At 46.7% G+C, this 24,823-nt stretch overlaps 1 protein-coding gene across 3 annotated transcripts in view; it reads left to right on the forward strand.

The window, feature by feature from the left end:
* ABTB3 (ankyrin repeat and BTB domain containing 3) overlaps positions 1 to 24,823 on the forward strand; it is a 341,236-nt gene that overhangs the window by 296,162 nt on the left and 20,251 nt on the right. For 2 of the 3 annotated variants that reach the window (XM_004053822.5, XM_055358956.2), the window contains 6 exons: positions 492 to 593; positions 2,555 to 2,648; positions 2,765 to 2,900; positions 3,622 to 3,842; positions 5,451 to 5,629; positions 20,725 to 20,830. In XM_004053822.5, the coding sequence (XP_004053870.1) occupies positions 492 to 593; positions 2,555 to 2,648; positions 2,765 to 2,900; positions 3,622 to 3,842; positions 5,451 to 5,629; positions 20,725 to 20,830 (838 nt within the window). The remainder of the gene's footprint in view (positions 1 to 491; positions 594 to 2,554; positions 2,649 to 2,764; positions 2,901 to 3,621; positions 3,843 to 5,450; positions 5,630 to 20,724; positions 20,831 to 24,823) is intronic. The other variant, XM_019039447.4, reaches the window with a different exon arrangement.

The following is a 24,823-nucleotide window of genomic DNA, read 5'->3' on the forward strand; positions in this document are numbered from 1 at the left end:
CCCAGAACCACCACCCTCTGCTAGGTAGAAAGAAGAAGGAGACAGGCCAGAAAGCTAGCTCATTGTAACTGCTATTACAGCTTCTCCAAAGCACCTGAGAGGCGATCAGAATCATCCATTACTTCCTTTCAGAGGAGAAGCGAAGGAGTCCTTCTTATGCACAAAGGACATAAAGTCACTGAGACATTTTCTCACTGCCTTCAAGGGTAAAATCTCCAAAACACGGACTTCCATTGTCCTGCCTTTGGGGAATTGCTTTGGTTTCTGTTCTTACAAACACAAGCAGGACAGATCCACGGCTTTGGTGAGAGGTGTTTGGAGCATCCAGCAGTGGAAAATCCCTGCCCTGTATCACCAGCTCTTCCCAAGGCATCTTCCAGGATGTCTTTTTGTCCATCTCTAGCCCATGTGCCCAGCCACAGATACATCAAATTTGCTAGCCTAAGTATTGTGAAGGTCACATTTTGAAAATAACTTCAATTTGTTTATAGGTTGTCAGTACTCCTCATAAATATCCATCCGTCCACCCCGAGACCCGCCATTGGACGGCTCTGACTTTTGCTGTGTTGCATGGACATATTCCTGTAGTTCAGGTATTAATGTATTTCCCTATCCACATCTGACTTTTGATTTTACCTCTTCCATAACACACATCTATACCTCTCCCAGCATGCATATTCTCTAAGACATTCATATTGGTTAACTGCAATTCAATATAGTATATTCATATCATGTGAATACAAATATTATATGTAATGATCTATATGGCCAGGCTTTAACCAATATGAAATGATCACATATCCACACACAGCCTCACACACAGAGTGACAGACCCATGAAGTTCTTCCTGGTTGCTCTGGGGTGGGGCTTCAGCTGTTTTTGTGGATTTGTTCATTTTGCTTGTCGCAACATGAACATGAGATTTGGTTGCTATTGATACCTTAGAACCTTCCCTTAGGTGTGACCCCTGGTGTTTGCGTAGAATCCATTGGTTTCCAGCCAGTGGGAAGAAGCATCCAAGACATCAAGGGAGTGGTTCCAAAAGACACTTTCTTGGATCCCACTTCTTGAGAATCAGGTCCAGGAGGTCTAGAGTAGGGCCTTGGCCATGTGTCTTCTGAAACAGCTCCAAGCACAGTGACATGTCCTCATTGGAGGTCCTTTGGGCATATAAATATGTATTGCTTGTACTTTTTCTGGCTGTTATAGTGTTGGTGTTCAGTGAACAGCCATACAGTACATTCTAAATCATAAGCTTGATCTTTACTTCATCAGAAAAGAGAGATCAGCATCCAAGTTCATGACTGCACCTGGTCCTGTAGTGAGTGCTGAGGTTGGGCACATCAGGAACTCACCTCCTTTTGTGTGGTCCATGCCTCTTGATTCCATGCAGAGCAGGGACAGCTCTGCAATGCTGGAATTTCATGGGAATCCTTTGTTGTTTCCTGGGTCATGAGAATCCTTAGAACAGATCCCAAGTCATGTTTCAGGAGGCTGACAGTGTGATGTGTCACACTGAGAGTTGGCTTCTGACAGTGTGATGTGTCACACTGAGAGCTGGCTTCTGCCTATAGAACAGTATGCCCAGTCCACTCCTGGTAGAGGAAACTAAGAAAGAAGGGGTCGGATGGTGGTCTGGTGGACACAGATGTCATTCCTTAACATGCAAGGACATTCCCGACCTTTAAATCAGGAATGGGAACAGTAAACAGCCAAGCAAAGCCACACAGAAGTCAGGCAACCACCCTGCCGCAGGGCCAGCGATCACGGAGTGCCAAGTAGGTGGCTCCCCCATGGCCGTGCCCTCAGGGAGCCCTAGGTAGGCAGTAAACATAGCAGATTTTTCCCCCATTTTCCATCAGCAGTGCTGACAGCACATTCACTGTGAATGAGACCAGGCATGGACAGCATCCCTACCTCTTTAGGAAGCCCAGCTATCTCAGGGGACGCACAGAATGAAGTCTTATGAAGCAAAACTTCTGGAAGCTCACTCTGCCACTTTATTAACTGATCTTGCTGGCCAGAAACCTTAGCATTTGCTAAACTGTCCTCAGGGCCATCCAGGTGGGGCCCCGGGAGACCCCCAAAGTCCTTCAGAACTCTTGAGAGTCTGTGGTTCTACGAGGCTACCCTAGTGCCCTCTGAGGCTTTGTGTAACCAGCCCAGGAGGGGAGTCTTCCAGCATTCCTGTGCCAAGGACCTTTAGCCCAGTGCTTCTGGAAATGTTTATATATGTATACATCTCCTGGAGATCTTGTTAAAATGCAGACTCTCATTCAGTAGACCTGGGTGGGGCCTGAGAGTCAGCATTTCCCACAAGCTCCCAGGTGGTGCTGATGCTGTTATGCATGGAACACATTCCGAGTAGCCTAGCAGCAATGAAAGACTCTCAGTTCATCCTCCAAGATACAGTTGCCCTCCAGCCTGTGCACGCTGTCACCGACCCAGAGGGAGGGAAGGAGCGCTGGCATCTCACCCATCCCAGCAGTCTTTCCTGATGCCTGTGCACAGTGTATCTCCTCTCACCGTCTCAATGGCCACTCTTCCTCTGCAGCTCCTCCTGGATGCTGGGGCCAAGGTGGAAGGCTCAGTGGAGCACGGTGAGGAGAACTACTCGGAAACGCCCCTCCAGCTGGCAGCTGCTGTAGGTAAGAGCTGCCGGTTCTCACCCTGCAGGGAGCTCCAGCGCACCCTGGCCCTTGAAGTGCCTGTGACTATATTTTTACTTTATTCTCTTATAAAACCCCCTTCTCTGGGCTTGCAGGAAATTTTGAGCTGGTTAGTTTGCTGTTGGAGCGTGGTGCCGATCCCCTGATAGGAACCATGTACAGGAATGGAATTTCTACAACCCCCCAGGGTGATATGAACTCTTTCAGCCAGGCTGCAGCCCACGGACACAGGTAGGCTAGGATGGGCCAAAGCCAGAGGTCCCGAGTGGTGTTTGTTAAAAATGCAGATTCCCAGGCCTACCCCAGACCCATTGTCTCTCTGGATGTGGGGCCCAGAGGCAGTGTGAGGTGGTCCAGGCCCCAGGTCTGGCCAGAGCGACCCTACCTGTCAGCTGACAGCCAACTCCATGCAGTGCACATCCACTCAGAATGCTTTATTTTACCTGCTCCTGGCCAGCTTTAAACTCACAGAGAGACATCACTCTTGGTCGGTTTTGCTCAGGGCATGTCATGTCAGCTGTCATGAAGTAAGAAGAATCCATTTTAAAAATAATAAAACCTTTCATGTTTGGTGACTTCCCTTCTACATCTCCTTCTGAATTTCCCCTCTGATCATCAGCTTTTATTACACATAACCCCAAGCAGAGCACATTCACTTTGGAGAGAGGGCAGGCTGACGGTGACAAGTGCAGAGTTCTAGAGCCTTCTAGATTTTTGAGGAAATCACTTAGCTCCAAGTTGCCTCAAGGAAACAAGGCCAGTCATGCCCCATCATCTCCTCCATCCCCAAAATGTGGCACCCACTGTTAGGCCTCTGAAAGTGCCACCCATTGATCTTGTCATCACCCCTCCCAAGCTAGTGGCCCCCTGCTTCCCCAGCCTGCCCCTGCCCTGCCCCAGCAGATCCACTTCCATCTCTGAGTGTCATCCTCTCTGGGTTTATGATTGACAGGAATGTGTTCCGCAAACTGCTCGCCCAGCCAGAGAAGGAGAAGAGTGATATCCTGTCCCTGGAGGAGATTCTGGCCGAGGGGACTGACCTGGCGGAGACAGCCCCGCCCCCCTTGTGCGCCAGCCGCAACAGCAAGGCCAAACTGAGGGCCCTGAGGGAGGCCATGTATCACAGCGCTGAGCATGGCTACGTGGATGTCACAATTGATATCAGGAGCATAGGTCAGTCTGGGCACCCTCCACCACGGGCACCATGGTGCCCCCAGCTTTAGGTCCACACACACATGAACATGCACATGCGTGCACACATACACATGCAAAACACGCACATGCACACAGATGTGCGCACACACACAAGGGGACCCAGGGAGCTTCCCCTTTACCAGTTGAAACACTTCCAGGCCAAGATGCCCACACCGTCCACATAGATAGCAGCGTCCTGCCTGCCCCAAAGACCCATCCTCAGACCATCTTTCCATGATTCCCGAACACTGAACCCTGGGGCAGGAATTCAAATCACCTGGGGAGCTTGTCTGAATACCAATTGCCAGGCCCTACACCCAGAGGCTCTGCTGTCGAGGGTCTGGATGGATAAAGGCTGGAAATCTTTATATTTAACAATCATCCCAGGTGGTTCCCAGTGGTTGAGGAATCACTGCCTTTAGAGCACCCAACTCCACGAAGCAGTGCTGGGCAGTTGTTAGGGTGAGGGCGCCCCTTTCTTACCACAACTCCTGTTGAGCTTCAGAGGGCAAAGCCACTCTCAGGAAGGTTGGGCTGGCTCTTCCTTGGGTGAGCTAGCCCAGAGCCATCTCCTCCATGTGTCTGGGGAACAAGGCTAGCCTAGCCTTCACCAGCGTAGTGGCTTTCGCTCTGCCATGGAAGTGGCCGGACCTAGCCATGGGTCCCTAAACACAGGGTGTGGCAGATTAAGGCAGGCTGAGGACTGAGGAGAAGCCTCCTAATGCTGTTCTGGAAATGACCTCTCTCCAGGGAAGGTGGGGAGGGGTTAGTATGTGGAACGTTTGTGCCATTGCCCTGGGAGCCTATTTTGCATGATTATGAAGCTCGAGATTCCGAATGGGCTACTTGTTATAAACAGTAGCAAGACACGTCCTCCTCTGTCTGTGCCTCTGCATGAGAGGGGAGAGGCAAATTACAGCAATCAGCTGCTGGAGAGGTCCCTGTTAAAGGAGGAAGACCTGATGAAGTACCTGCAGATGGAAATGTTATTTTGCACAGAGGAGCAGCAGGAATATCCTCCCATGTCTTCTTATTCGGGTATAAATATCTGTCTTAGCCAGAGCTGTAAATGGTGAAGTCCACCAATGGGTTTCACCAACTCTAAGCTCTCATCTGGGCATGGATGTGTTCCAGATCCTTGGGCACATCCACTCTTTAATCCTGGGCAAGACTCTTCTCTCCCCTGAGCTTCTTTCCCCAGTAAGTAGAAGGGATGGAGCCTGTGCACTCAGAATCCAGAAGTATGGAATATGCATAAGTAGCGTGCATAATAATTCCAATATGCTACACGATGATTACATCTTGTGAAATGCAGCCCCTAATAATATGAGTAGCATGCAGAGATGGACACCCATAGCTGAGGGAATTGAATTATGACCTTTAATTTCAACTTTTGCAGGTCTTTGGGAAAAAACCTACACTGGTTCTATTCGTTGAAAGTCAATCCCTTGGTCTCATCATTTAGTAATGTCCTGGGGAAAAGCCAACTTCCAGATAAAAACTCGCCTACTCCTCTGGTTGTTTTCTGCCTTTCCCCTCTCTCTCCCCCTCCCCTGCCACCTTCCCTGGCTCCTCTCCCCGCTCCAGGCGTCCCGTGGACTCTGCACACGTGGCTGGAGTCTTTGCGGATCGCCTTCCAGCAGCACCGCAGGCCTCTCATCCAGTGCTTGTTAAAGGAGTTTAAGACCATTCAGGAGGAGGAATACACGGAGGAGCTCGTTACTCAAGGCCTGCCCCTGATGTTTGAGATCCTGAAAGCGAGCAAGGTATGTGGGGTTTGAGGTTGTTGTGGTCATCGGCAGAGAACAAAGCTGGAGGTTCCCAGATCTGAACGGTCTTTTAGCCTGGTGTTCCCCTTTGAGTGGGATCACTACGGTCATAGCGACCAGTGGCGAATGTAGCCCAGCAGACGAAAGCTACCTGTGCACTCATTTGTGGGCAGCTGTCTTGCTGAGCATCCACATGAGCTAAGGCACTTGGGCACATGGACTGCTTAGATATCTTCTAACTCAAGGAACTTGCAGAAGAGCTGGAGAGATGATACCAACATGTGTGCCCCAACAGCATTATGAAACAGTTGGTACAACAGTATTAAATTTGGAGGTGCAGGCTAGGAGAGGTGTAGGAGTTCAGGAAGGAGGAATGGGAGGGTGGGTACCCTGAGGTGCTGAGACTAGACCACGCGGGGATGGACGATAGGAATCGGTAGGATGAGGGAAATGGTTGCAGCTTTCTGGATAAACAGAACACAGACCCTGCTGAGGTTTCTGAAAAGCCAGGCCCTGGGAGAAGGCTTTTCCGGTGAAGACGGTCAAATGAACCTAGCTCTGACCCCTTGGGATTCACCCTGCTGACACCTGTATCCCCAGCAACGGGGAAATGCAGCCTCTTCATAACAGCAGGCTAGCCTTTCGACTATTACAACATTAATTCTTAAAAATATCTTTGGGGTTTTTTGGTGATGCTCTCTAGACACTCCAGTCCCTGCAGGGCCCCAGCACCAGCCCTCTCACCTCTTTGCCCCAGAACAGCCTTTGTGGAACTCTGGGGTCTACGACGGAGCCTGGGAAGTCTCAGGGGAAATTGGCCTCTGAACCAAAGGGCAGTGTGGGTCCCCCTGCCGGGCTGGGCTGTGTGGCTGTCCATGGGGCATTAGAGGGGACGTGGGGCTGCTTCCTCCACACAGCAGGGATGGCCCTTTAGTAGGGAGGCAGCAACACAGCATCTCTGCTTTCGGAGCTCCGGGCCTCGGGTGGAAAGCGAGTCCCATTAGGTGTTCTCATTAGCGCCCGTCCTTAGCCCGGTGTCCCTGGGCCACCTGCAGGCTAGATTTGTGCTTGAGGTCAAGACCCACCAGGACCCCAAATGGGAGCAGGTGCACCAGGCCTAGCGTAACAAGCTTCGGTGAGTCCGTGAGGAGTAAAACCTGCTGGAAGCATTTCAAAACCAAACTCCCCACCCGACTTAAAAATAAGTAGATGAATAGACTTTCACCTGAAATCACCTAAGAAACTGTCTTAGTGAGAAACATTCCCAGGGTCTGGTGTTCTATCATTTTGAGGTTTTGTTTGTTTGTTGTTTTTAACTTTTCTTCAGGCTATACTGGGAATTCCAGAATTTATTGAGATATTCTGTGTATTAAGTAAACCTAACCTGTGCGTTCTTAAAGTAAACTTTACTTTGAGGTATGACATACGTACAGAAGAGTGCCCAGCTCATAACTACGATGCCAAATGAATTTTCATAAGATAGACAAACTGTGCAATCCTCATCCAGACTGAGAAATGGAACATGACTAGCACCCAAGTGGTCCCCTTACACCCTACTCCACTGCTATCCTCCAAAGGGCCGCCACTCTCCCGATGTCTAACACCACACTTTGTTTTGCCTGGAGCCACAATGTTTGACGTGGACAGCTCATTAGATAGGAAATAGTTCTCAGAACCTGAGCCCATGATTATAAGAATCTACAGGCAGAAGCATACAAAATACCCTCCATTCACAGAAGTGGTGGGTGCTCCCATCGTTTAATAGTCAGTCATTTGAAAATCAGGCTGACTGGGTATGGTGGCTCATGCCTGTAATCCCAGCACCTTGGGAGGCCGAGGTGGGAGGATTGCTTGAGCCCAGGAGTTCGAGATTAGCCTGGGCAACATGATGAAACTCCACCTCTGCAAGAAATACAAAAAAATAGCTGGGCGTGGTCGTGTCTCAAGAGCAGGGAGCCAGTGAAGTGTGTTTTGCTTTTACAGGGGGTTCAATGGCATCCCCTCCTGGTGAAATGTGGCTTTACACATCACATGCACTGACCACTGGCCGGGGGTGGGAGCGGGTAGGTGGAGGTTAAAGAGGAGATAATTTCCCCGAGTCTGCAGGGTGAAGTCACCCATTCCCCAAGCACGGGGGATATTCTTGTGGTCAAAAGAAAAACTGGAGGGAGATGATGACAGAGAAATTCCAAGTTGAGAAGACAGTCTCCTGTCGGACAATAGGGCAGCCATCATCACAGAGCTGGCCAGCATTGTTCCTTCTGCCTGCACTTTAGGATTCCTGTTCAAATGTTTGTCCAAACAAGTATCTTTTTTTTTTTTCTTTTTTAAAACAAGGTCTCGCTCTGTCGCCCAGACTGGAGTGCAGTAGCATGGTCTTGGCTCACTGCAACCTCTGCCTCACAGGTTCAAGCCATTCTCATGTCTCAGCCTCTCAAGTGGCTGGGATTGCAGGCATGCACCACCATGCCTGGCTAATATTTAGTAGAAACAAGGTTTCACCATGTTGGCCAGGGTGATCTCGAACTCCTGACCTCAAGCAATCCTCCCACCTCAGCCTCCCCAGGTGCTGGGATTACAGGTGTGAGCCACTGCTCCTGGCCAAATATCTTGTTTTATCAGAGTAGTGAATAGATTCTTGCAAATAAATCCACTTTATGTTCAACTTATAGAAACAGCTGTCCTGTAAAATGAGGCATATTCCTCCCACAATTCTTGGTTTGTGCTCACTCAAACCACACTTGAAATCTGACCACACATCTGCTTCTATGTTCTTGTTTCTAAATTTGGACTTCAAATGAATTCAGTGTCTCTAGACTTCCCCAGGAGCAGAACAATATATTCATTTTTTTGAATACATCTGTTTAAAAAGACTTCCCAGCTTATTTGTCTTTCTTTCTTTTTTTTTTTTTTTTTTTTAAGATGGAGTCTTTCTCTGTTGCCCAGGCTGGAGTGCAATGGCGCAATCTTGGCTCACTGCAACCTCTGCCTCCCAGGTTCAAGCAATTCTCCTGCCTCAGCCTCCTGAGTAGCTGGGACTACAGGCCCACGCCACCACGCCCTGCTAATTTTTGTATTTTTAGTAGAGATGGGATTTCACCATGTTGGCCAGGATGGCCTCAATCTCTTGACCTCATGATCTGCCCACCTCAGCCTCCCAAAGTGCTGGGATTACAGGTGTGAGCCACCATGCCTGGCCTTTTTTTTTTTTTTTTTTTTTTTTTTTTGAGATGGAGTCTCACTCTGTCACCCAGGCTGGAGTGTAGTGGTGTGATCTCAGCTTACCGTAACCTCTCCCTCTCAGGTTCAAGCGATTCTCATGTCTCAGCCTCCCGAGTAGCTGGGATTACAGGCACCCACCACCATGCCTGGCTAATTTTTGTATTTTTGGTAGAGACAGAGTTTTACCATTTTGACCAGGCTGGTCTCGAACTCCTGACCTCAGGTAATCTATCTTCCTCGACCTCCTAAAGTGCTGGGATTACAGGCATGAGCCACCACATCCGGCCTCTAGCTTATTTTTCTAACACATAATTCCCCTGGGCATAATCAAGAGATAATCAGGAGTGCCCACTTGGTTCCAGGCACTACAGTGGTGATGGGACAGACATGTTCTTTATCCTTCTAGAGCTTACTGACCGAAAGCAAGAAAATAAATAAACGAAACAGAGTCAGAGCATGATCAGTGTTTACAAAATGAAATTGGACCATGGTATGGTCTCTGGGGGTGAGGCTGATGAGGTCTAACTTAGACAAAACGGTCAGGAAGTTCTCCCTGAGAAAGTGGCATTTGAAAAACCACCTAAGTGAGGAAAAGCTTCCAGCCATGCAGAGATCTAGGGCAAAAGCATTCCATGTCAGGGAACTGCAGGTGATTAGGCTCCTAGTAGGAACGTGCTTTGTGTGCTCAAAGGAAAAAGTGTAGGAGATAAAAATCAGATTGCACTGGGCCAGGGAAAGTTTGGGTTTTCTTCTATGTGTAATGAATGGGACACGACGAGAGAGGTTTTAGATAGGGGCAAAGTGTGATCGGTGGGGTTTTTTTTTTTTTTTTAAGTTTTCAAGTTTTCATTTTTTGATGAAAAACTCAAAACTTAAAATGTTTCTGTTTTTAAACTTTTTATTTTGAGATAATTGTAGATTCGTGCAGTTGTAAAAAATAATACAGAGAGATTCCTGTGTACCATTTACACAGGGGGATCTCAGTTTCTCCCAACGGCAATATCTTGCAAAACTATGGTAAAATATCACAACCAACATAGTGACATGATCGTCAACATGCAGAAAATTCACATCACCACAAGGATTCCTCATGTTGCCCTTTTATAACCACACCCACTTCCCTCCTGCCTCCACCCTTCAGCCCCTACCTAGCCACCATTTCTCTAATTTTGTCATTTAAAGAACGTGATTTAAATGGAATCATACAGTATGTAATTTTGGAGATTGGACTTTTGGCAGTCATCATAATTTTCTGAAGATCATCCAGGTTGTCGCATGTATCCGCAGCTTGTTCCTTTTCATTGCTGAGTAGTATTCCATGGAATAGATGTACCCCAGTTTGTTTAAGCACCCAACTGTTGAAGGACATCGGAGTTGTTTCCAGTTTTAGGCTATCACAAATAAAGCTGTTACAAACATTTACACACAGGTTTTTGTGTGAATATATCTTCATTTCTCTGGTGTAAATGCCTGGGAGTGCAACTGCTTGGTTGTATGGTAGTCGCATGTTTGGTTTTTAAATAAACTGCCAAACTGTTTCCCAGAGTGACTGTACCCTTTTACATTCCCACTGGAAAAGACTGAGTAATTCAGTTGCTCCATACCCTCACTGTTTGGTGTTGTCACTATTTTTCATTTTAGCCATTTTGATAGGTATGTAGTGATATCTCATTGTAGTTTTAATTTGCATTTCCCTAAATGGCTAATGATGTTGAATATATTTTCAAGTGCTTGTCCACTATCTGTGTATTCTCTTCAAGTGAAATGTCTCTTTGTATCTTAAGCCTGTGTTCTAAATGAATTGTTTGCATTTCTACTGTTGAATTTTGAGTGTTCTTTATGTATAGTAGATACTAGTCCTTTGTCAGATATGTGGTTTGCAAATATTTTCTCCCACTCTGTAGCTTGTCTTTTCATCCTGCTATCTTGGTGCTGACATTGATTTATGTTTTTATTCATTCACTTGGAGATCTTCTTGGTCCATGGTATTATGGGTGCTCTTTGATTGAAATCTGGATGTTTTCTGAGGCTCTTGATCTTATTTAGACCTTCTGCTTTAGTTGACCTTCTCTGATACTGCTCTGACAGGGGAAGAGTGGTTGTCACCTCATTACTGTCAGGTGGATGTAGAAATCCAGGTTCCCCTACTTGGCCTCTGTTGGCACCCAAGTTAGGGTCTAGTTATTGGGGGTAGGTGGGGGCAGGTAAGTGCTCTGGCTCCCACGTAGTCTTCTCTGACATGTGGTGGGGTGGCCTCATGACTACTGGGCAGTAGTAAGAGTCTGACTCTCCAGTGGCATCCTCTAACACCACCCCAGCAGGGAGTGGGAGGTGCTGGGTGAGAGGGGGGTCTTCACTGACACTTGGGTGTCAGGGGGTGGGGGCAATGCTCTTTACTGGCTGGTGGGGATAAAAGTCCTGGCTCCCTACTTGACCTTCAATGACACCATCTCAGTGTCAGGGGTGCCGTGTTGCAGCCTGGCAAGAGTAGAAGTTCAGCCTTCCCACTTGACTTTTGCTGGCAAGGTGAGTCCACAGGTTTTCTGTGCTGTTTGGCTGGAGTAGAGCAGCTATTGTCTAAAAGTTTCCTGCCTTCTAGGCTATCCTTTTAGTGGTCCTTTGGCTAGAGACAGAAGGCTTTTGTTGTGGCTTTTTTCCCCATCTGTGCCCTCAGTTGCAGCTTCTTCAATGTCAAGTATGGGATGATGAGGTGAAAAGGAAGTCCAGTGAACCCACAACTGTGCTGCTCCTCCAGTCCCAAGCTCCCTAGGTCGTCTGCCGTCTTCTCTCTACCTTTTAAAGTCTTCTTATGTTTCTTTTATATGTAATGTCCAGAGTTTTTAGTTACACTTTGCAAAAGGATTAGGGAAAAGTACGTCTATTACATCTTCCCGAAGCAGAAGTAATCATGTGTTTTTAAAAGATCAATCTGACTGCTGTGTACTATCTTCATCTTTTTTTTTTTTTTTTTTTTTTGAGATGGAGTCTCGCTCTGTCACCCAGGCTAGAGTGTAGTGGTGCGATCTCGGCTCACTGCAAGCTCCGCCTCCCAGGTTCACACTATTCTCCTGCCTCAGCCTCCAGAGTAGCTGGGACTACAGGCACCCACCAGTATGCCCGGCTAATTTTTTTTGTATTTTTAATAGAGATGGGGTTTCACTTTGTTAGCCAGGATAGTCTCGATCTCCTGACCTCGTGATCTGCCTGCCTCAGCCTCCCAAAGTGCTGGGATTTATTGTCATCTTCTTAAACCATCTGGGATCTCAGGCACCCTCAAAGAAGTGAGTCTGTTTCCAAAGCCCCCAGTTGGACAGTGACTATCCATGTCACCAAAAGCAAAAACCTCCATGTAAGCAGAAAAAAATAATAAATGGGATCCATAAAGCCTCTAAGGAGTGGTCTAATCTCTTTGTGCCTCTACCTCTCTAATAATTAACCATGAACAAAATGACAACTACCAAATAGACATAGGATCAAATCCCAAAAGTATCAAATAGCTCAAGAAGTCATCTGATTTGGGAGGCCAAGGCAGGTGGATCACTTGAGTCCAGGAGTTTGAGACAAGCCTGGGCAACATCACAAGACCCCATCTCTAAAAATAAAGATTAAAATTAATTTAATTCTAAAAACAGAAAGCCAACTGACACGTTCCCAGTTCCACACAAAACTGCAGTCAACCATCTAAGAGAGGAAACTCACAGTGTGTATTCAAAACCTTTGAAAATAAGATTTAGTAAAACAGTTTGCTAAAAATTCTTAATTTGTAGACCCCAGGGACAAGTTTGTGTGTAGCAACTGATTGGGCCTGTCTTTCTTACCTCCTTGTTTCGTTTCTTCACTCCCTCCCCTCTGCTCATTCAGTTCTTCACCATCCCTCTGGCCTCCCTTTTCTCTATGGTCAGGACCTGTGCTTAGGAAGTGACCTGCCCCAGGCACTTAAGCCTGGACACGGATCTAATGAAAATGACCACTGTGTGCCAGGTGCCATTCCAGGCACTTTCTACTCATCAGCTCCTGGGAAGCAGGTAGTTGTATTTTTATTCCTATGTTAGCGATGATGGCCCTGAGGCCCAAGAGTGGGTCACCCTGCAGAGCCAGGATCCTGACCCAGACACAAAACCCATGCTCTTAACTGTGAGGTCACCCTGTCACTCTGCTCCATTTCAGGGTTTTACCTGCAGTGCACATCTCACTGTGAAATGACAGCTTCGTCCCCTTTAAGGGCAGAAGCAGACATAGCCTGCAGCCATGGTGACTTCTTTTGGTGGGAAGATGGTCCCAAGTCAGGTGCAGTCATGGGCTCCTAGCATCTGCATTGGGAGGAACCTTGGAAATCATCTAGCCCAGTGAATATCCCAACCCAGTCATCTGAATCTTGCTATCAGAATCTTTTCCAGACCTGGAAAAAGTACTACTTAAAGAAAGCATGAAATAGGTAAAAATACCATTGATGCAATTTATTATTTACTTGATCTTTTTCTTAAATGTGTTTGAAACATATTACTACCATAAGTGTATACCCTACATCACTTGCTGGGAGTAGAAGGGACACATCAAAGTAGATGTGCGACTGCACAATTAGCAGTAAGATGAGTGCTGCACTCAGGGCCTCAGGATCTTGCTGGGATCCTTCTGGGGCCAGTAGCCCACCCTCCACCTGTCTCCACCTTTCCAGGTGTGCTCACTCCTCATAACGCAGCCTAGCCTGCTCCACAAGGGAGCCATCTGTAGAGGTGGGTCTTTTTTTGGGGGGTGGGGGGAGGGAGATGGACTTTCACTCTTGTCACTCAGGCTGGAGTACAGCGGGGCGATCTCCACTCACTGCAACCTCTGCCTTCCAGGTTAAAGCGATTCTCATGCCTCAGCCTCCCGAGTAGCTGAGATTAACAGGTGCCTGCCACCATGCCTGGCTAATTTTTTGTATTTTTGGTAGAGACAGGGTTTTACCGGTCAGGCTGGTCTTGAACTCCTGACCTCAGGTGATCCACCCACCTCAGCCTTCTAAAGTGCTGAGATTATAGGCGTGAGCCACTGCACCCGGCCAAAGTGAGTTTCTTGACGTGGATTAAGATAGAGAGCTTGCTGTCAGTGTCCCTGAAAGTAACAGTAATTCTACTTTCTCTTGATTCTGAGACACAGCTTTTTTCACATTTGAGCATTTCTCCATTTGAAACAGGTCTTAAGATAGATGTGTACATTTAATAAGGAGGGCTTTTTTTTTCTTTTCTTAAAATCTGACATGAATTTTATGACATCTTAAAAAAAGGGATGAGGTTCAACTACAGGAAATTGCTGTTTAGGAGTTAAAAATGGTCAAAGAGTAGCACTTTCCTTTCATTCAACCTAACAGCACATGGTGATACGTTCTCTTTTAGCCCTCATAGCAACCTCATCAAGCAAGTATTTTTAATCCTCTTTGGAGAAGAACACCAAGGCCCAGAGAAGCTGAGTAACTTTGCCAAGGTTACAGAGCTAGTGAGTGAAGGGCCAGGACTAGGACCCCCTCCATCTGGTCCCATTGTTTATGTTTTTACCACCACATAGAACTCCAGCCTGAGCCACCTATAAAGGACCTTTGGGAGTAATCCTAGTGCTCCTTTCAGAAGAAAAGAAAGTATTTCCACATCTTTTTAGGAGAAGAGTGGAGTCAAAGGAGAAGAGGAAAGATGTCACCCCCCAAATTCACAGGACTCCATCTCAAGAGAGTTTCCTGGTAACTATGCTATTAAGAATTTTGCAGGGCCAGGCGTGGTGGCTCATGCCTGTAATCCCCGCACTTTGAGAGGCTGAGGCAGGAGGATCTCTTGAGCCCAGGAGTTCAAGGCCAGCATGGACAACATAGTGAGACCTCGTCTACACACACACTAACACACACACAATTAGCTGGGCACAGTGGCGCACACCTGTAGTCTCAGCTACCTGGGAGGCTGAGGTGGGAAGATCACTTGAGCCCAGGAGGTCAAGGTTGCAGTGAGCTGGGGTTGAACCACTGCACTTCAGCCTGGGCAACAGGGAGAGACCCTGTCTCAAAAAAAAAAAGAATTTTGCTTCACTCCCCTTTAGTTCTTTTGTATGACCACACAGTTCTGAGTCCAGAGGACCTAAATGTACTCCAGGTGCACATCTAGAATTTTCTGTGAGAGACCTGAATGGCAAGTACCCAGCAGCATGCCAGTAACATGCACTAACCGGGTACTGTGTCCTCAGGCCTGGCCCCACCCCTACCCACCCACCCTCCTGGACTCATCCTGGCCTCCCAGGTCAGACCCTGCATGTGAAGACCAAACGGCCTGCTGCCCTGAGACTGCAGCCTGTTATCCCTTTGGCCTAAAGCACTGTGCTTAAATGTGCTGCTCAGAGAATCCAGGCATCTGACCCAGCACAACCACCACCCATTCCCGCCTCCAGAATGGAGCGAGCCTCAAGTTTGGTTGCTTCCATTCTATTGTCTTTGGGTTTTGGTCCAGGACTTACCAAGCCCATAGGATAACCCAGCTTATCATCACAGTCTGACCTATGGATCTCACCCCCTGACAGCAGTCACCTGATACGAATGACACCACCCCTCACACTCAAAAGGGCCCTCCTGGAGTTCAGAATCGTTTTGGGTCCCAGGTAACCAGGACAGATGATACTGGTGCTCCACTGCCTGGAGGAGGAGCACTGGGAAGGGCACAGGGCAGACACCTCCACAAACATGGACAGATTCAAGGATGCAGCTGGGAGTTTTCTCTTAGGACTCTGTTCCTTGAAAAAGAAGCGGCTAGAAAGCCTCGTAAAAGGCAGCATCTTTGGTGCCACCACGGCGTAGCACCCTAATCCTCTGCACAATATCCAGCTCCCGGGAACCAGCCAGTGCTTGGCATTTAGTAGACACTCAATAAATATTTGGAGAATGAATGAATGAATGAGTGAATATGTAGCTTAGTGAGTGGGGAAACATTCCCTAAACCTCTGGGGAATGAATGGATGAAGTGTAGGGAGCCCCCTGATGTTCAGTTAAAGCCTCCACCGTCTCTCTTTCTCTCTTCTGAACTTCTAGTTCTTTCATTATAATCATATTTCCATGGTAGTTTTTTTAAATTTATTTTTAGAGGTGGGGTTTTGCCATGTTGCCTAGGCTGGCCTCAAACTCCTGGGCTCAAGCCATCCTCCCACCTCAACCTCCCGAGTAGCTGGGACCATAGTCATACACCACCATGCCCAATTAAAAAAAAAAAAAATTTAAAGACAGGGTCTCATGATGTTGCCTAGGTGGGCCCCGAGCTCCTGGGCTCAAGCAATCCTTGGCCTCCCAAGCAGCTGGGAGTATAGGCATGCACCACCACACCAGGTTTTTAAAATAGATTTTATTTTTTTAGGCCAGTTTTAGATCTACAGAAAAATTGAGAAGATAGTACAGAGAGTTCCCATATACCCCCTCACTCACTTTTCCGTATGATTAATAGGCTATATTACTATGGTACATTTGTTATAATTAATGAACCAGTATTGATACATTATTATGAGCTAAAATTCAGACCTTATTCAGAGTTCCTTAGGGTTTTGTTTTTGTTTTTGTTTTAGATTCACGGGGTTTATGTGTGGGTTTGTTACATGGATATACATGATGCTGAGGTTTGGGCTTCAATTGAATCCATCACCCAGATAGTGAACATAGGGCCCAATGGGTAGCTTTTCAGCCCTTGCCTCCTTCCTTCTCTCTCTCCCACCTCTTTTGGATCCCTGGTGTCTGTTGTTCCCAACTTTATTTCCATGTGTACCCAGTGATCAGCTCCCACTTACACGTGAGAACATGGGGTATTTGGTTTTCTATTTCTACATTCATTCACTTAGGATAATAGCCTCCAGCTGCATCCATGTTACTGCAAAGGACACGATTTCATTCATTTTTATGGCTGCATAGTAGTCCGTGGTGTATATGTACCATGTTTTCTTTATCCAGTGCACCATTGATGGGCACCTTGGTTGATTCCATGTCTTTGCTGTTGTGAATAGTGCTGCAATAAACATGTGAGTGCAGGTAGGGTCTTTTGGGTAGAGTGATTTCTTTTCCTTTGGGAATATGCCCAGTAATGGGATTTCTGGGTCCAATGGTAGCTCTATTTTTAGTTCTTTGAGAAATAGCCAGAGTTCCTTAGTTTGTACCTGGTGTCTTATTCTGCTCCTGGATCCCATCCAGAGTACCACATTACACTTCATTGTAATATCTCTTAGGCTCCTCTCGATAGAGGCAGTTTCTCAGACTTTCCTTGTTTGGGGTGACCTTGAAAGTTTTGAGGAGCACTGGTCAAGCATGTGTAGGCTGCCCCTCTAGTGGAATATGCCTGATGTTTTTCTCATGATTAGACTGGGGTAATGGATTTTTCAGAGGGAAACCCTGGAGAGAAAGACATCTTATCAAGGGCACATTCCATCAAGGTGAGTTATCACTATTGATGTTGACCTGGGCCACCTGGCTGAGGCAGTGTTTGTCGAGCTTCTCTACTGTAAACTTCCTCTCTTCCCCTTTTTCCATACCGTCCTCTTTGGAATGCAGTGAGCATGCACTGCCCTCACCTAAAAAGTGGAGAGTTGCACCTCCCCCTGACCACTGTTACGTATTTGAAGATTGTCCATTTGGAACAAGCATGGCCAGCCCTTATATTTACATTCTCGGATGATATAGTACACATTGAAGTTAGAAAGAGAGGTCAACTGTGAGTTCCAGCAGAGGAGGGGTCTTGCCTTGCCTGCTTCTGTGGCCCCAAAAGAGTGCCTTTCACACTGCAGGACACCTCTTCCATGTTTAATCAATACCTCCTGAATCGAGTTAAACCACCATCACTGTCCGCCAAAAAAGAAAAACTCACAAAAGAGTCTACAGACTGTACATGCCTCTTTCAAGGGCACAAGAGTCCAGGAAATGGGTTCTTATTGCTTCACTTGGAGTTGATTAGAAGGAAGCTGATTCACCAGCAAGATGCACGAGACACACCCTGGTGTAGATGAGTGAGACCTCATCCCTAATCTTCATAATACAGTCTGTACAAAGCATTTTTGCAGATAACAGGTCTTATCTTTTTTATGACCAGCCAGTGCTTACCACGTGTCCACTATGTGTCTGGCACTCTGGGTCACAGAGATGATGAAATATGGTCCAATAGATGTAAACTTTAGATGAGATGTGTTAGTTTTCTATTGTTGCAGTAACAAATGACCATAATTGAGAGGCATAAGGCAACAACCTGTTCTCTGGGTTGGAAATCTGGGTGCAGTGTGACCCAGCTGGGTTCTCTGCCTAGAATCTCAAGGGCAAAATCAAGGAGTCAGCAGGATTGTGTTCCTTTCTGGGGGCTTTGGGGAAGAATTGCTTCCAAGCTCATTCAGAGATTTTGGGTAGAGTTCAGTTCCTTGTGGCTGTAGGACTGAGGTCCTACTTCCTTGCTGACTGTTGGTGTCACACTTAACTCCTAGTGTGGTTACCTGAGTCCCCTCACAAGCTTGCCATGTGGCCCCTCGATCTTCAAGCCAGCAACAGAGCATCAAGTCCTTCTCAGACTGGGATCTCTTTGTCATCTTGTTCTCCCCCTTCCCTTCTGAAGTCCTTTTCTGCTTCTACTTTTAAGGGCTCATGTGATTACTTTGGGCTCGCCCAGATAATCCAGGATAATCTCTCTATTTGAAGGTCAACTCATGAGGAACCGCTATGCTCTTGAACATTTGTCCCCCCAGAATTTAAATGTTGAAGTCCTAGCCCCCAAGGTGGTGATAGTGGGAGGTGGTGTCTTTGGGAGGTGAGTAGGTCTACAAAAGAGACCCCAGAGGAGCCTCAGCACCCCTTCTACCATGTGAGGACTTAGCTAGAAGGCACCATCTATGAGAAAGTGGGCCCTCACCAAACACCGAGTCTGCGGGCATGCTGATCTTAGACTTCGTAGCCTCCAGAACAGTGAGAAATAAATTTCTGCACTTTATAAGCCACCCAGTTTAGAGTATTTTGTTAGCAGCCCTAATGGACTAAAGCACTAACCTTAATTACTCCTGCAAAGTTGCTTTTGCCATGTAAAGTAACGTGTTCATGGTCCCAGTCCCAGGGGTTATTAGGGCATGAAATCTTCTAGGAGGCCATAATTATTCTTACCACACAGTGCTTCTCAAGCATGAATGTGCATGGGAGTCACCTGCAGAGTGTGTTAAAAATGCAGATTCTGATTCAGTGGGCCTGAATGAGAGTGTGCATTTCTTACAGGATCCCAGAGGATGCTACTGCTCGTGGTCTATGGAGCACGTTTTGGGTGGCAGGGCTTTAGGCCAGAGGAAACAAATTTATATCCCACAGCCCAGGTCGAACCCATGACAGAATTTCAGTGCATGGAACCTGTGGTTCTCAAACTTAAGGGAATGTCAGTATCACCAGAAAATGTGTTAATATGCAGATGCCTGGGCCTCACTCCCAGGGTTTTTAAGTCAGAAGGTCTGGGGCAAGGCCCAAGCATTTGCATTTCTAATAAGCTCCCAGGTGATGCTGGTCCAGGGACCACACTTTGAGAAGAACTGCATTAAGCCGGTAGGCAGGCAGTTATTTTTATGAGTATTAAGTGAGGGGAGCACCGAATGCCCTTTGGTTATAAAGCCTCTCGTCATTGAAAGTTGAGTCTCTTTGTCCTTCAACTATGATTATGCCTCTGTGAGTCACATCTGAGGTGACACTGTTCCTTCTGTGATCTACCCACTTTAATTGAAGGGTTTGGATTTTCTTTTATATGCCAAGCTGTATGCTTCTGCCTTGGGAACACAATGAAGTGGGTAGATTTAAGAACAGCTTGAACCGCTCACATCACTAGTGGCCCCAAACTCATCTTTTAAAATTCAAAAGAATATTTATTGTTTTTATCACAAAAGCAATGCTTGTTTCTTGTAGAAAATATAAATAAAAGAAAAAACATCCTCATCTCACCCAAAGGTAACTACTCTATTTTTTTAGATCTTTTTCTATACATATCTGTCAATCCAAATATATTTGTAGAGGGTTTTATTGCCAAAAAGACATGGTACAAACTGTGTTGTAACCTACTTTTCTTCCTTAATCTATTGTAAATATTTTTCAGTGTAACCCCTTTGAGCCCCTAGTTTCAACACCCTTTATCCAATAAAAAGAAACAAAATGCTCTGTTTCGTTTTTCCACCTATACACCTGCAGCTGGAGGGAGATTAATGAACGGAAATGGCTGCAAAGTGGGAAGAGGTCAACGTGAACGATGAGGGTCAAGGACAAGCAGGCCCGTGTGTCCCCAGCACTGAAGGGCAGCTGTAGTTTTGGGTTGCAGAACCAGTTCCCTCCCACCTTTTGTTTGGAGCCAGTGATTCAGCTGAGCACTTCTGGGTCCGGAAATGCCTCAGCACCAGAATCAAGTTCACAAGAAAGCTGAATCAGGAGCGTTTGTCTCGTTAATGGAGAACACAGTCACAGGATCAAAAGGGCTAATTTCAGGATAATTCTCCTGAAATCCTGCTAATTTCAGGACAATTCACTGCTTCCAGAATTTTAGAGTACTGGTAAAGGTGGGTTTGGGGTAAAAACTTATTTTCCATTCTCTATGAACTACAAAAACCTGCTTTCCAGTAGGTAGCGAATCATGAGGGCCAAAGAGAAGAATTTCTTAAGCTTCACCAGTGAACCCACTAGAAATAGACAGTGGACAAAACAGAGCAAGTAAATCCAGGACCCATGAATGCAAACGACTTCTGTGCTACCCCAGGGGATTTCTCCTGTGGCCTGCAGTAAATGTGTGAGCTCTTATCACCTGGAGGGACGCATTCCTGGGGCACAGCTTGACTGAGGCTGGCCACAGCCCCCTGTATCATGACCTCCTCTTTCTTTTCTGCAGAATGAAGTGATCAGCCAGCAGCTGTGCGTCATCTTCACACACTGCTACGGGCCCTACCCCATCCCCAAGCTCACAGAAATCAAACGGAAACAGACCTCACGCTTGGGTGAGTGGTTCCCCCAGGCCTGTGTTGGCTGCTGCTTTGTGATTTAAGGACGGGGAGCCAAAGAATGCCATAAGGAATTCCAGGAGGGAGGGGGTTCAAGGGCAAACAAGGTCGGTACAGGAGTCAGGCCGGGGGAGATCGGAATTTCTCCTTTATTATGTGATGACACTGGAGAACATACCTTGGGAATGTGGACAAGGAGATTTGCCAGTTAAAGGGACTTTCTCCCCTAGACACAGACAGTGGGGGCTGCCAAAGGCATCCTGATTCCGTACACATCCCCCGCACAGGTGGCTCCTGAAAGAAGTCCACACTGCACGTGGCAACTCTGTCCCCCAAACTCTCTCCTCTAAAAGTCCTTCTTCCTCACTCAGAAGGAATGAGAAGGAGACAGTGAGGGGCCAGGGCTGTTCCTCTAGTGGAGATCCTTCTACAGGAAACTAGGAGAAGGGAGGAACAACTCCCCCTCCCACACACACACACACACACACACACACACACACACACACACACTCCCATAAAAACATGAGGGGACATACCTGAGCGGCAGAGGCTGGATGCTTATAAGTCCCATGAGAGTATCAATAACCTCTTCTGGGAGGCGTGCACTGTGCCGGCTCCAGCCAAGCACTTGACCTACCCTATCTCAAGTCATCTTCAGGCCACCCCAAGAGGCAGGCACTGTGACTGCAATATCAGTACATTATGGCTGCAATATCAGTAGAGGGTGAAGCTGGAACTTGAACACAAGTGTGCCCGGAAGCTGTAATTTTGTCATTCTGCAGTCCCAGCTTCTGAGATTTTTCAGAAGAAACCTTTCCATCAGGCACTAGGTTCTTTCAGAGGATCCTGGGGCTGTTGCAACTGGGTTGATCAACCTACAAAAAGGAGAAGGAATATCAGGCTGCTTTGAGGCCTGAAACATGAGCCTTCTGTTGCAAGTGCCTGTCTCCCTGCTACCTGGAGATTTATCAAATATTAAAGATAAAGGATTCTTTTTCCCTAGATAGGTTGGGGACTTTTCCTAGTTCCTGTTTCCCTTTCCTAAGAAAATTGAAGGACATCTGAGTAACAGAAGACTGAAATTTCTACTCTTTAGCAAAATTTGAAAGGGATGAGCCAGTTTAGATTAATTAAAAGGCTGAATTCATGGGACTATTTTAAAGTTATTTTTGTTCCCATCTTGAATAACTGGTTAATTTAAATGAGACACAACTTTTTGCTGAAATGGAAAATTTTAGCAGCTCAGTCAAAGGCTGTCTATCTTTCTGACCATGTGTAGAGGAAAACTGGGATGTGCCCAAGTCCCAAGTACTTCTCCCTTATAGAAAACAGGTATTAATTAAAATGTTATCAGGGCAACACGTTATAAAGACCAGTCAAATTAGCAAACATTAGAGAGTGAGGGGTACATTCCCAGGACATAGCAACAATCTCTGATGTCTAGGTGCCTCATAAGACACCCTCCTTAGAGCAAACTTTTGCAAGGTCGGTTTCAATGGCATAAAATCTGCTTTCCCTTAGCTACAGGAAGGGAGGGAACATTTTCTCCTCCTGAATTTGCTGAGGTTTCTTTCACTAGCAGTTAAAAGTTTCTGATTTGGGGCCAGACGTGGTGGCTTACGCCTGTAATCCCAGCACTTTGGGAGGCTGAGGCAGGCAAATCAAATACCATCAACATCCATTGAGCATCTACTATAATGGTCATGTTTACTGAGGGATACTCATGTGTCAGCCATTTTGCTAAGTGCTCTCCATAAATTCACTCATTTATTCGTCACTACTTTTAAGGTCAGGAGTTCGAGACCAGCCTTGCCAACATGGTGAAATCATGTCTCTACTAAAAATACAAAAAATTATCCGGACGCAATGGCACATGCCTATAGTCCCAGCTACTCAGGAGGCTGAGGCAGGAGAATCACTTGAACCTGGGAGGTGGAAGTTGCAGTGAGCCAAGATTATGCCACTGCACTCCAGCCTGGGCAACAGAGTGAGACTCCATCTCAAAAAATTTAAAAAAAAAAATGTTTTTAAGTGCCTGTTTTTCAGCCCAAGCATTAGAATTCCAAGGGTTGGCACCAAGAAGAAAAGAAAAGACAGACCTGAGAGGCTCAAAGCTCATGATATAAAAGAAAAAGCATCATGTAGTTATTAACAAACGGAATATACAGCAGGTACATTTTGTGTCTTCAGTCTAGCAGCTCAAGCTAGCATAACTAAAGGTCACCAAATAGTGGTTCTTTAGGGACCTGCTTTAAAGGAAAGACAAGAATGATCAGTGACAAGGATCTCAAACCGGCATCTCTGTGGGACCAGGCAGGTGATATAAACGAGTGAAATGAATTCAGCGCTAGACAATAGGGAGTGGTGGGGACTGTGGCAAATCGGAGAGCACTGATTTTGTGTGTGTGTGTGTGTGTGTGGTATGGTGTCCTGTTGCCCTCCCAATGAATTCTGGGAGAGAGTGGTGAAAGTAAAAGTAGAGGATATTAACAGTCTGGGAAGCAGGAATGGGGGACTGGCTGGAGATGAACAGTGGGTGTGATAGGTGAGCAGAGGGAGGCAGGTTACCGAGCAGAGAGAAAGTCAAGTGAAGAAATGAGTTTTCGTCAACTCTCAGGCCTTCTCCCCTGCAGCCTCTTTTCCCTTTATCTGGATCATTTCAGAAGTTCTGGGGAGAGTTTTTTAATTAAAATGTTTAAAGAAAGTGGGATTACACAGGTGATTTTTACTGTTTATACTTTTCTGATATTTTTAAAGTAAGAGCCTTTTTTTAAAAAATGAGAAGAAGTGAGGTAGCTCTGTACTGACAGAGAAAGGTGAGTGGAGGACCACCAGGACCACCGTCTGGGCAGCACAGGGTTCAGGGTCTGAGTGAAGAGAATCAGTCTGGAAGGCAAATTCTGGGTCCAAGTTACAGCAGTCTGGGGAAAATGCAGCCAGGCCAGGACCCCAAGGTGCAGTCAGCCAGGGTGAGCCCAACAGCTGAGTGGTCACAGCCCCCAGGAAGACAGGGGCTTGGTCCTGTCCTCAATAGTTTAGGACAACCCATAAATCCAGCCATAGGAAGCAGTGGGGTTTCTTTTCAGCACAGCCCCTGAACCCCTGGGGAAGGGACCATCAACAACAAAGGGGCCTCCAGGCTAAGAAGGTTCCCCGGGTCCTTGGCAGCCTCCTAGAGCAAGTTTCTGCAACAGGAGTCAAGGCGTTCTTTCATTCACTCGAAAAACATCCATTGAACCTCTACTAATAGTATAATGGTCAAGTTTATTGAGGGATACTTATTTGTCAGCCACTTTGCTAAGTGCTCTCCATAAATTCACTCATTCGTTTATTCCTTACTACTCTGTGATGGAGTATAATGGGTATTACAATTTCCATTTTACAGAAGGAGAAACTGAGGCATGGGTTGGATAAATAACTTGCCAAGGTTACAGAGCTGAGATTTCTAGCCTCAGAGCCCACACTGTTACTACACTTTACCACCTTTCCGTACTAGACACAGATGAAAGGCTTTGAAATGGACAGACGTGGATACATCATAGCATGATGAGGCTACAGCAGGGGTGCATATGCTGTGGGAACTCAGCTGGGGCTACTGGGTCTGGGGAAGGTAGGGGAATCTGGCAAGGCTTACTGACCAAGGGTGTCTGATCAGTATGTCTGAAACTTGAAGACCACCTAGGGATGAGCCAGGTTTGGAAGGGGCTGGAAGGGTGCTTTAGGTAAAGGAACAGTGTGTGCAGAGCCCCAGAGGGGAGAGAGCACGTAGCACTCATGGGGAACTGAGAGCTACCCATTGCTTAAGCACACACACAGTTTGACAGGGAGAAGCCAGAGAAGGCAGTGGAGCCCAGTCACAAGTGGCCTCATTAAGACATTTAGACTCTATCCTGGGAGCACTGGGGAGCTATTGAATGATTTATAGCAGAGGAGGGGAGTGGCATGATCAGAGCTAGCTTTAGGAAGGATGGCTCCTGCAGTGAGGTGGGT

The sequence above is a fragment of the Gorilla gorilla genome, chromosome 10 (assembly GCF_029281585.2).
Source record: "Gorilla gorilla gorilla isolate KB3781 chromosome 10, NHGRI_mGorGor1-v2.1_pri, whole genome shotgun sequence".
Lineage (NCBI taxonomy): Eukaryota > Metazoa > Chordata > Mammalia > Primates > Hominidae > Gorilla > Gorilla gorilla.